The 12,251-nt window shown below is 32.6% G+C and overlaps 2 protein-coding genes across 7 annotated transcripts; both read left to right on the top strand.

Moving 5' to 3' along the window:
* Positions 1 to 908: 908 nt before the first annotated feature.
* Positions 909 to 6,783, top strand: LOC137808624 (probable methyltransferase PMT20). Of its 5 annotated transcripts, none has more exons than XM_068609832.1 (9): positions 909 to 1,129; positions 1,773 to 1,799; positions 1,990 to 2,278; positions 2,370 to 2,518; positions 2,734 to 2,929; positions 3,360 to 3,570; positions 4,001 to 4,673; positions 5,367 to 5,444; positions 6,301 to 6,783. In XM_068609832.1, exons 3-8 carry the CDS (start codon positions 2,012 to 2,014, stop codon positions 5,419 to 5,421), a joined length of 1,551 nt encoding a protein of 516 aa, XP_068465933.1. In that variant the 5' UTR covers positions 909 to 1,129; positions 1,773 to 1,799; positions 1,990 to 2,011; the 3' UTR covers positions 5,422 to 5,444; positions 6,301 to 6,783. The 5 variants fall into 5 exon arrangements, with proteins under 5 accessions (XP_068465933.1, XP_068465934.1, XP_068465931.1 ...); XM_068609833.1 differs by having other exon boundaries at positions 927 to 1,083; XM_068609830.1 differs by having other exon boundaries at positions 981 to 1,203.
* Positions 6,784 to 8,048: 1,265 nt separating this feature from the next.
* Positions 8,049 to 12,013, top strand: LOC137808623 (uncharacterized). 2 transcript variants are annotated; one of them, XM_068609828.1, is made up of 3 exons: positions 8,049 to 8,524; positions 9,240 to 10,372; positions 11,276 to 12,013. In XM_068609828.1, the coding sequence occupies exons 1-3, from the start codon at positions 8,188 to 8,190 to the stop codon at positions 11,342 to 11,344; spliced, it is 1,539 nt and encodes a 512-aa protein (XP_068465929.1). In that variant the 5' UTR covers positions 8,049 to 8,187; the 3' UTR covers positions 11,345 to 12,013. The 2 variants fall into 2 exon arrangements, with proteins under 2 accessions (XP_068465929.1, XP_068465930.1); XM_068609829.1 differs by having other exon boundaries at positions 8,057 to 8,524; positions 11,280 to 12,013.
* The last annotated feature ends 238 nt before the right edge of the window (positions 12,014 to 12,251 follow it).

Raw genomic sequence — 12,251 nt, 5'->3', positions numbered from 1 at the left:
TTAAAATTACTTTGTAAGACATTATTTTGAATGTCCATTGAATAAGGAGTAAACGCCTCATCTCTCAATATCACATCCACTCACAATCAAGTCATAACCAAATTGTTTTTTTTTTTTTTTACTTTTTTTTCTTTCCAGAAGTGTATATCAAGAAAAATTGTATAATTTTTATTTCTAGAGAAGATAGTTTTTATTTTATTTTATGAATAATTAAGTCTCTGCATTTTAACTGCTTTTAATATTCAATGGAATTTTAAGATCTGTTTAAATAAATTTATTTCTCATAAGATTTAAAAATGTTCACGAAAAAATTATCCAAAATAGTGATACAAATTGGACGTAACATTATCGCTGTCTCGACACGGTTTGCTAGAAAAAAAACAAAAAACATCTGAATTACAGTGATCTATTGTTTAGTCGAGAATGGTCGTGAGCAAATAATTGTTTTTAAGATAAGAATAAAAAATAAATAAAATGTCTTTCTATTTTTGAACAAATTGATAACTTTAGGATTGGATAAATTTGAGCTCGTGAAAGCTGATTATAAGTTATGAGGTTTCTACGACATATTTATGTAAAGTATGTATTGGATATCGACAGTCATACCATTAGTAGGATAGGTATCGAAAAAATATTTAATTTAAAAAATATTTATTAAATTTATGATAATTATAAGATATTAATATAATTTTAAAAAATATATTAATTTTATAAAAATTAAATTTATTGTATAAATTTTTAATTAATTATAAAAATAAGGAATAAGTATTTTGATCTAGACATAAAAAACATTATTCTACTATATTTTAAAAATTATTAGTATCTCTTCTACAATATTTTTATTTTAAAAATTATAAGTATTACTGTATTGTTATTAATATTGATATGAGTGTTTTGTTAGATAAATTATTATAATTACAAACATCGGAAAGATCTAATTTTGAGACAGTTAAAATATGAAGAACGAAAATCCTTGGTTCACAAAATTCGTTTTTTCATTTGGGTGATTTAAATGAATAAAAAGGTTTATGATGGACTAAGTTGAATTGAACGCAAACATGGGACAAAAACAGCAGAGATTTGGTATTATATAATGAGTGAGCTAGTTAGTGATGGCATTAGGATCTGAGTGAGTTGCTGCATGGATTCTTCCATTTTTCATTCTTTACTGCCACAGATCTGATTTCTGCATGACTTCTCAAGGTCTTTATATTTTCCGTTTTACAATCAGATGGGCTTTAAGTACTTTCAATTCTTACTGTTTATTGGACAAAATACATTATTATATGCCCTCTTGCTCTGAACTGAATCGGTGAAACTTGGATTGGAGGGTTCTTTGATTTTAGCCCTTTTATGAAATGTTGCACTCTCATATTCTCTTTGTCAGTTTTTTGGTTCCACAATGCCGAGCAATCATGGGAATTTGTGTATTCTTGCATTGGTGTGGTTCTGATATTGGTGTTTAAGTATTTTTTATGTGAATATAAACATCGATAGCCCCTTTACAGATTGCTGATTTCTGTTCATCCCTCGTTCTTCTTTGACCTAAGTAGTTAAACTAGGATTGATAACTTAGAGAAATTGTTTTTTTTTTGTGGAGTTTAGTGCATACTGCATGACTTATAGTATATGCTTGTTTGATTTATGTAGCAGATAGGAAAACTGATGTTACTTTCACCCTTTTTAAGTATTTTAGCATCTTCTAGAGTATTATTATAACTATTATTATTAGAGGTAAAACAGAGAACTAACAGAACTTGGTTTCTTGGCAGGTGGTTAGAGTGTGGCTGTTGAAACTCGTGAGTTCCGAGTGCCCTTTTTTCATCAGTGATTATCTATCTATGTTTGATAAATGTTAATAACTGACTATTTTAAATGGAATATGATTTTTTTTTTTTAAATTGTTGGGCTTATCATTCCTTGAAAGATATATGAGTTGGGGGAGCATGTTTCTATATTTGTGATATTGAGTTCATTGTTTGTCTCCAGATAGTTTATCATTTCTCAGACAATGAACAACAAAGATGGAATACTAGTCACCCAGCAGGAAAAGAGCATGATTGTCCCTGTGACAATCATATTTGTGGTGCTATGTGGATTTTCTTTCTTTATGGGTATAATCTTTTGTTCTGAGAAGGACAGATTATTGTCAATATATGGTCAGATATCCATTGGGTCCCCCAAGGAGTCATCAATAAATCCTCTCCAAATTAAATACATTAGTTTTCCAGAATGCAGTGCTGAATTTCAAGATTACACTCCATGCACAGATCCAAGGGTAATGTTACTAATAGTAGTCCATTTTTTTTATGTTATAGGACTTGCAGAAGAAAGTTTTCTGATTGATTATGTATGCTTAAACTTAACAGAGATGGAAGAAGTACATCTCCCGTCAGCCTACTTTGTTGGAACGCCATTGCCCTCCAAAATCTGAGAGGAGAGAATGCTTAGTTCCTCCCCCGGATGGGTATAAGACTCCAATTACATGGCCTAAGAGCAGAGATGAATGTTGGTACAGGTATAATAAATGTCTTTTAGCTTATCAATAAAATGTTTTTTTTTATAAAAACTTTCAGGTTAAACATCACTATGCAATTTGACATCTCTGCTACTCTAACACCTCAAATAACAACAATCATTTGTTACTATCAATAAAATGTTTGCTTAATTGAAATTTCCTTTAATAGATATTTTGCCACTGCTTCAAGTGTTCTGTGTTATGTATAATTACAGCAATGTTCCAAACGAGTGGATTAACAAGCAGAAGTCTAATCAGCATTGGTTGAAAAAGGAAGGAGAGAAATTTATCTTTCCGGGTGGGGGTACTATGTTCCCCAATGGTGTTGGAAAATATGTTGATTTAATGCAAGATCTGATCCCAGAAATGAAAGATGGGACCATTCGAACTGCCATTGATACTGGCTGTGGGGTGAGTGTTTCATCTTTTTTAGTGGCCTGCTTATAGGAATTCTCAAAGTTCCTATGATTCTAGTTTAACTGCACATGCTGACTAGTTGTGCTCTTTTAACTGCTGCATGAATATATTTTCAAATCAATTTATTTTGTATTGTACCCCAAAACAAAGAACCAATTGATTTCATTGTGCATGTAAAACACCTATTAAGATGGTTTAAAGTAGAAGCTCAAGGAGAGGAATGGGGGATTAAAACATTTTCGCTGTATTCTTCACTTGCATCACTGTTATTGTATCTTCCTCACACAAACTTGGGATTTGGAAAGTGCCAGTATTGTAATTCCTATTTCTTGACTCTACTTCTGGTCCTGTCCTATTACTCATAGATGTTATAAGCATGAGTTACATCAATTAAACCACATAACTCAAATTTATATTATATTAGGTTGCTAGCTGGGGTGGTAACTTGTTGGATCGTGGGATTCTAACTCTCTCTCTTGCACCAAGAGATAACCATCGAGCTCAGATTCAATTTGCTCTAGAGCGTGGTATCCCTGCAATTCTTGGTGTCATTTCTACACAGAGACTTCCATTCCCATCAAACTCCTTTGATATGGCTCATTGCTCCAGATGTCTAATCCCATGGACAGAATTTGGTACTTTTTTTCTAGGGATTTTGAACTTATTGTATTTAACTAGATTTTTTTTGCTCAATTCTTCTTGTGATCATGACCTTCAGTAATGACCAGTTTGTGGCTGCCTAAATTTTGGACTTAATGCATCTGTTGTAAACACGTTGAGTTCTTTCATATGCTGCCATTTAGTTTTCAATGAACAGCTGAATTCTTAGACCTTAATCAGAAACTTTTACTACTTTGCTTTTAGTAAAGGTGAAGCTGTGATGTGACTATTTTAGTTGTTTTTCCTATCCTAACAAGTGTGGCTATTTCATAAAATGGCAAATAGTATACTCTAATCTTACTGTTTATGATGGTTTTTTCATTCGTTTTCTTCTAATCTCTCTCTGCTTAGAGCTGAAAACTTCACTCTAAATTCCGGTTCTTTATGATGGATATCTGATTTTAGGTGGTACATATCTCCTCGAAATACACCGGATTGTTCGTCCCGGAGGATTTTGGGTCTTGTCTGGGCCACCAGTAAATTACAAGCGCAGGTGGCGTGGATGGAACACAACTATTGAAGCACAAACATCAGATTATGAGAAGTTGCAGGAATTGCTAACTTCAATGTGCTTTAAAATGTTCAAGGAAAAGGGTGACATTGCAGTATGGCAGAAGTCTGAAGATAACAATTGTTACAATAAGCTGGTTAGAGATACCTATCCACCTAGCTGTGATGATGGGATCGAACCAGATTCAGCATGGTATACTCCAATTCGTCCCTGCATTGTGGTTCCAGATCCTAAGTTTAGGAAATTAGGCCTGCCATCCATTTCTAAGTGGCCTGAGCGGTTGAACGTTCCACCAGAACGGCTTTCAATGGTTCATCGTGGGAGTGCTAAAGCTTTCAAACAGGATAACAGTAAATGGAAAAAGCAGAGTGCGTACTACAAGAAGTTGATCCCTGAGCTTGGGACAGAGAAGATAAGAAATATAATGGACATGAACACAGCATATGGAGGTTTTGCTGCAGCCTTGATCAATGATCCTGTATGGGTCATGAACGTGGTCTCATCTTATGCTCCCAATACACTTCCTGTGATTTTTGATCGAGGGCTTATTGGAACCTTCCATGACTGGTAATTTGAAAATGTTTGATATGAACTATTAGATGATAAATATTAACTCATAATATTTTAGATTTTCAGCTGTAATTACTTTTTCAACAGTAACTCTTTTACAGCTGAAGTAGTTACAACCAATGAGGCTCGGACATGTCTCTTAAATGGTGTGTCCGTGTCGGACTCATGTATCGAACACGATGCTTGTAGGACTTGGTGAAGTCTCCAATTCAAAAAATATTTGTTAGATTTCATACAATTCTAGGTTCTAACATAATTTAAAGAAGAAGAAATACATTAATTTTCTAAAAACTTAAACATAATGTATAAAATTTATTATGATTATAAAAATAAGGAAGAAATCCCTTTGAACCTGTCTTGAGAAACATCTTTCTCCTACAAAAAAAAAAAGGCTGAAACATACTTATGCACATAAATCTTTATTGTCAATTTATATAATTCATAATTATATAATATACAGATCCGTGTTTGTTTTGTGTCCTATATTTTAGAGATTATATGTATCTAGTGTCCTCTTATGTTTATGTTACATGCTACCTAGGTAGTTACAGCTAAAAGAGTAGTTACAACTGAAAATCTAAAATATTATATAAAATCATATTTATCATTTAATATAAATCATAATTTTAATTTATTTATGAATATGGTTTTGCTTGTTAAACTGATGTTCATTCGATTCTTGAATGGTAGGTGTGAAGCTTTTTCAACATATCCTCGAACATATGACCTGCTTCACCTTGATTGATTCTTCACTGCAGAAAGCCACAGGTGAGTTATTTTCTAGAACTTTTGACTGACACAGCATGGATTCCGATTTTATTTCCACATATATAACATACTGTGCCTTTTTAATTAAGGAATAGCATGGTTTTTCTATTTGGAAATGGGGGAAATTTTGGAAAAAAATAAAAATTAATGAATTTAGAAGAAACAATTTGAGAAAATTAATTATGTTTAGTATATGTGTAGGATATAATTATTTAGACAAGTTAAAAATTACAGAAATAAATGGTTATAAATAGATATATTATAAAGAAATATAAATTAGCAAAATATTACAGCATAATTCTCAAAATTTCACCCCTTCCCATTGTTTTAAATGAAAAAATAAATCACTTAGAAATTCGGTTTACGGATAATCGAATTCTGGTGGTTCTCCGACTAAAATCAGAATTTGGCTCTCCTAGAAAAACCATACTGAAATAAGAGGCAATAATTCTATATTAATTGTAAAAAGTCGGTTTTAATCATTTTAAAATTTTTAAATAGTCTTAAATAAATCATAACTTCACATTTTTTAAATAACCTTGACTATTCTCTGCATTCATATATTTTCTTTCTATCCCTCTTCAGCCGCACAACATTGGAGAGAACAGTTTCATCATTTGACATGTTTTAATTTACTCACTAAGATAAATTTACACATACATGAGAGTTTGTGTCTCTTGTAGTTAAAATTTTATCAAGAAAATAACTATTGTTGCACTTACAATGGTTCCATAAAGTTGACTTTATTGCAACTGAAGTAAATTGTGAACCCTTCAACCAAAAATTTCTTCTACAATGGAGAGATAAAAACCTTTTTTGTACACCATTTTTGCATCTAAATATTTTTATGTTTCAGGTGTGAAATGAAATACGTGTTGCTGGAAATGGATAGAATCTTAAGACCTAATGGGTATGCAGTTATTCGTGAATCCATTTACTTTTCGGATGCTATCACAACCATTGGTAAGGGTATGCTTTGGGAATGCCATAAAGAAGATACAGAGAATGGAAGTAGCATTCAGAAGATATTAGTATGCCACAAAAACTTATGGTATTCATCTAACCATCATTCAAGATGACAAATTATGGATACAATCTTTTGTTTTGGAAAACTAAATGTTCAATTTTAAGTTTAGTCTCTACTAAATTTTAAAGGTTATAGTTTTAGTGTTCATAAGTTATGTGAAACTGCACAGTGATATTTTTTTGGAGACAATTCTACTTGAGTCTGTTAGAAGAGCATATTTAATGCTGCAAACTCAGTATTTGAAAACCAAATATCTGATTAAGCTTAAAGAACCTTACATGATTTTGATGCACCATGATACATTTGCCTAAATTTACATGTTTCTATAAGTATCTGATACAACATGCCCCCACAATGAAGAACTTCATTATATAATACTATTTGTATTCTGTAGTACAAGACACTATGTATCATAGATCACCTCTGAAAGTAGTTCTTATTTATTTACTTTTTATTAGTGATAAAAAAAAAAAGACATTTTGGTTCAAATATCACCTTTTCAGATTGTTGTTCGTACGAATAAACAAGAAAGTTTTTATCTTAATATACCCTAATCTCTCTATGTATCATGCATAAAATAGTTAAACAACCTATTAACTCTTCAAAGTTACAAAATATCATTTTACACTAAAGTTATCAAATGATAGTTCTTTTATTTACGTTTTTCTTTGAATGCTAGTAATATATTATCTAACATTCTATTTTCAACTGGTACTACTTATTTTAGTTCTTATTTTTCAAAAGGTAGTAATTTTTTATATATGTCTAATTAGAAATTGAGATTAAAGATAATTAAAATAACATATTTAAGATTAAAATGGTAGTATATTATCTACTTTTCTATTTTAAACTCACTTTTTTAGTGAGTAAAATTCGCTACACTAACAAATTTTATAATTTGCATTCTCAATCTAGTAAATCTCTATAAGTTTCCATCAATTAAAGTGTGTCGAAAATTGAGTATATCATTATTAGTCTTTTGAAATATAAGGAGTAGTCATTTAAGAATTACTGTAGTTTATTGCTTGTTTGAATTTTTTGTTTGTTTAAATAATAAAAAAATTATTTACTAATTTTTTTTAAATAAGTTTAATTTTGATACATAATTTTTTTATATTAATCAATTAAAAATTATCCTAAATATGATTTTTCAAGCCATTATTATAAATAAAAAAAGTCTTATAACATATAAAAATCATAATCAAATAATCAAATGATAAATTATAAAGGATTGATATTGAATTTAGTTATCCAAAAAACAACTTATAGTTTTTGAATTAGACACTATCAATACATGTCTTATGAATGTACGAGAGTAGAATTCAATACGTGTATCCGACACAGATATCATTAACATGTCTTATGAATCTACAAGAGTAAAATCCAATACGTGTATCATGTCTTATGAATGAATGTACGAGAGTAGGATCCAATATGTGTATCCAGCATAGATATCATTAAACAGTCTTATGAATGTACAAGAGTAAAATCCAATAAGTGTATCATACACAGACATTATTAAAAAAAAAAAAAAAAGTCTCGTAGTAATTAATTAAACATTTTTCAATTAAAAAATCAATTTTCTAAGATAGATATTTGATAGGTTGGCGACATGCTAGTTCGGAGCTGCGTAGCAATTTTGCTTGCTCCATCGCGTTAGGGTTTTCAGAGTTTCCCAAAACAAGTTCGTAGGGTTTGTTCATTCAGAGCAAGAAAATGATCGACTTGTTGTTGACGAAGCCCAATTGGAACGACGTCGTAGACGATCAAGATTCAATTCGATCCAGAATGTCCCTTCTCACCGACTTGGAAACCGTTATTTGGTCCGCGGTTGATCGCGCCGAGGCGCGTTTATGGCTCTGCAACACCGTCGCGGGTTTCAACTGCGTCACTTTACTCCATCAGCGTGACCTGTTTCGGGCTTTGCTAAGAACACCAAGGACGAAGCGCGATTTGGCGTCTCAGCTTCTGCATTTCATGTTCGACACCTCGCCCCACAAACTTGGTTCCGTTTTGGCTCGGAGGAGTCACGTGCTTGAGAAATTTTTTCAAGGTTAGTTCCGTTTGCACATTCTTTACTCTTTTAAACTGCTGTTGGGAGTAGTTAATGAAGTTGCTGTAAATTGGGAACGAGAGCTCTGAATTTTGGTTGTGTTGCAATTTGTATTGACTCTTAAAGACTGAAACCATAAAATTGTGACCACGGTTGCTGGTCGCAATTTCAAGGTTTTTTAAAATTGTGATCATGTCCTCGTTGCGATCATGTCATAGGAAACTGTGGGCAAATACTGGTGATTGTGGTTGAAATTGTGGTTGCTGTCGAAAGGCTGTTACATTGAATTCAAAAACCTGGACATTGTGGTTGAAATTGTGGTCACGGATTATTTTTTCAAACCATGACTGCAATTTGAAACTTTGGTGGTTAGTAGTAGGTTGTGTCAGGGAAGAAACAAAAAATGAAGAAAAATGCATATTCGAGGGGAGAAAATTGGGCCTTTCTCCTTAATTATACTCTTGTATTGTATCCTGAATGCATCATTGGTTGTTTTTAGCGATACCTTGTTGCTCTATGTTTCAAACAGTGTAATATTTGTTGATTTAATCTTGTTGTGAATTTTTGAATGGTTTCTGGTTGAACTTTATATATATGTGATGGGTGTTGTATTCATTAAATCGGACTTACTATGATTTGTGAATTCGTGATGATAGCAAAACAAGTGTGTGGAGCAGTTCTTTCTTTGACTGTATAACTTGTGTATGGGATGCAGGTAATCCCAAGCGAGTATTGCTGTGGTTTTCCTGCTCTTCCTCTGGCGGTGGACTAGAGCAGGGGAAAGGTTTCAAGGCACTGTCCCAGTTTGCATTTAAAAATAGAGATATTTGTTGGGAGGAGCTGGAGTGGAAAGGAAAGCACGGGCAGTCACCAGCAGTAGTTGCTACTAAGCCCCATTATTTTCTGGATTTGGATATTCAGAAAACTGTAGAAAACTTTCTAGAACATGTACCTGAGTTTTGGTCATCTGATGAGTTTGCTGAGTCAGTGAAGGATGGTGATATTTTTTTCATTGACAGGTCATTCTTTGTGCAATATTTCATTGATTTAATGTATAAGGAGGAATATAAAGACATATGGGATGTTGTAAATGAATTCCTTGGGCAGCAGCCCTTCTCCTCTCTGTGTGGACGTCTTCTTATTGTTCTTGAAGATCAAGACTTATGCTACCTTGTGGAATCGCTTTGTGAATCTCTTGGCCCAAGAATGGAACTTCAACAATTCAATGACATCAGTAATTTGTTTGCGATTTTAGTTTCTAAATGTGGTGCTTATGGATCTATTGACCAGTTACTGCTGCTAAATGCTGTCACTGCACAGCGGAGGCAGCTTCTACGCCTATTACGTGATGAAGAGGCTTGGGAGCCACAAGAAAAAATCAATGAAATTGTGTCAAAGATGTCTGCAATCCCAAGCAATCCTAATATCTTGACAACAATCTTAAAGAACAAATATAAGATGAAAACTATTGAAGTGATAAAGTATGTGGGACTTCTGTCATGGCTTCTTTACTATAGACTGTCACGAGAATGCCAGAACCCCGAGTCTTGGGAGTCTTTGTTTGTTAATAATCAAATTGGTTTTCGTAACTCTAATAAACATACATTGCCAGAGCGGGATGGACCATCAGAAGAAGATTGTTCTGGTTTTGATAGCAGTTCTTCAGTTAGAGTAAAAAGTAGAAGAAAAAAGAAGGCTAGAAAGAAGAAGAGGACCTATTATCGTGATGAAGATGGTGACGATGATGAACTGCTAGATTATGATTCTGCTAGCCAGAAGTTAGTTTCTCTGTCAAATACTAGAAGTTGGTTGCTTTCAACTGATGGATACTCTTCAGGGTTGAGCAGTGTAAGTTCCATAATCCATATCTTTGAATAAACTTTTAGGCGTATAAACATTAGTGGATGGAATCGTATCTGCAACATTTAAGGTGAAAATTATTGGATTTTGATCATAATGATTCTGCCTATAGATGAGATTTTAAGTTACCAGAAAAAACGAGAATCTCCTTAGTAGAATTTGAAGCAGTGATTGTGGACATAGAACTGCATGGTTGCTTTCAAATTAAAAATGTCCGTGGTATTTGTTTTGGTTGTTAAAATCACTGAATATCTTGATTGAATTTTAGTCTGATTTGAGGAAGCACTGGCATTTCAAAATAGTAACTGTGTTGTGTTGTACATGTGTTTTACTTCTTGAACACTTTGAGTGTGTGTGTGTGTCTATATATATATATATCACAGTAATAATTAGATAGATTATGGCTTATTACAATGCCTATAATGACTTGCTCGTTTTCAAAATGTCAATTCTCTTTTTCATTTTTAGCTTTGTTTTTATATTAATTTTACACATTCTATCATAACCATGTCTTAGAATTTTGATAATGTACCCTATCTCTATGTTTGTGTAATACCTTAATTATGACCCTTGTCTTGTTTATCAATGTTTTCTAGTTTATATGAATAGATCAATTTGTCTCTTTTGGCAAACCTTGCTTTTTGAATTGCTATAGATATTTTGGCTATTACTTCTAAATATGTTTGATTCAAGTATTTTATCCTTTTATTATCGGCGCTCAAATATCATATTTGAACTGAATACGCCCCTCTGCATCCAATATGTGTTTCTTTGTATAATATTTATTGTTTAAAATAAAATAAAATTATTGTTCTAATTATTGTTCTTGATAAAGGTGAAATAAAACATCACTCTACTGTTAACTGATTATTTAATGTGTTATTTTTCTAGGCAGATTTACCAGAGTACCTTCATAGACAGTGCTTGTCTAGGTGGATGACATGGCTTTTAAAAAAATGAGGTCTTGGTCCCCACCAATGAGAAATGCTATGATGATCTCCAAACTGTTGAGTAGCAAGATCATTCATCCCTCGTCTTCATGTTAAAGCATGCTCTGACTCTTGAATCTGTCGTGGAATTTCGTATTTCATTTCGAAGATTCTTACTAAATATACTGGACTTGCTGGGGATGGGAAGTATCTGAAACGTAAACATGAAAAGCCAACCGGAGAACTCCCTGAAAGGCATTAAACTTCGAGTTCATTGCGAAGATCTGGAATGGAAGCGATAAGAAGCTTTGCTACTTTACTTCATAAACTGCTACTATCGTATATGATTGGCAACATGGGCAGTCATCCATATGGTCTGAATTTCTCTATCACATCAACATTGCCAGGATCATTCAGATTGCTATGAAGATCATGCTGGGGCTAGTTATAATTCTCGAGCTCCATGATCACTTCACTAGTGGCATATTATATAAAATATCTGAGTATTTCATATAGCGTAGCATTCCTTATTTTCTGATAAATAGACGTGAATGCATGCACGTTATTGGAATTTTATTTCTTGTGCTAATGTCTACTTTTCAAGCTAGGAAAGAAACAAGGACACATACTATAATGCTGTTGGACATAATTTGCACAGTTAATATCTTCGATATCTACCTGATTTATATTTGTCACTCAATTCTTTTTGTTCTCACATTTTTTATGTTTTCAGAATTACAGTAGAAAGTCTATTTGTTTTCAATATATGCATGATAAACTTGAGTATCCAACCTTTTAGATAATATTGTTAGGGTTAATTACCATATTCAAAGTATATTTTGCTTTGGAGTTTGGAGTTTTATTACTGTTTGGGTTGTATAAAGCATCTTGGAGTGTTAAGAAAATAATGTTTATTTAAATTGTCTTTAGATTTGATT

This window comes from Phaseolus vulgaris, chromosome 3, assembly GCF_000499845.2.
Source record: "Phaseolus vulgaris cultivar G19833 chromosome 3, P. vulgaris v2.0, whole genome shotgun sequence".
Lineage (NCBI taxonomy): Eukaryota > Viridiplantae > Streptophyta > Magnoliopsida > Fabales > Fabaceae > Phaseolus > Phaseolus vulgaris.
Note: the sequence above shows the minus strand (reverse complement) of the source record. Positions and strands in the feature narration are given on the sequence as shown.

Bases quoted from the DNA above. Each gene is read 5' to 3' on its own strand.
- LOC137808624 (XM_068609832.1), top strand. From the start codon at position 2,012: ATGAACAACAAAGATGGAATACTAGTCACCCAGCAGGAAAAGAGCATG. The intron at 2,279-2,369 runs GTAATGTTACTA...TAAACTTAACAG, and splicing joins CTCCATGCACAGATCCAAGG to AGATGGAAGAAGTACATCTC. The intron at 2,930-3,359 runs GTGAGTGTTTCA...ATATTATATTAG, and splicing joins CCATTGATACTGGCTGTGGG to GTTGCTAGCTGGGGTGGTAA.
- LOC137808623 (XM_068609828.1), top strand. From the start codon at position 8,188: ATGATCGACTTGTTGTTGACGAAGCCCAATTGGAACGACGTCGTAGAC. The intron at 8,525-9,239 runs GTTAGTTCCGTT...TATGGGATGCAG, and splicing joins GCTTGAGAAATTTTTTCAAG to GTAATCCCAAGCGAGTATTG. The intron at 10,373-11,275 runs GTAAGTTCCATA...TTATTTTTCTAG, and splicing joins ACTCTTCAGGGTTGAGCAGT to GCAGATTTACCAGAGTACCT.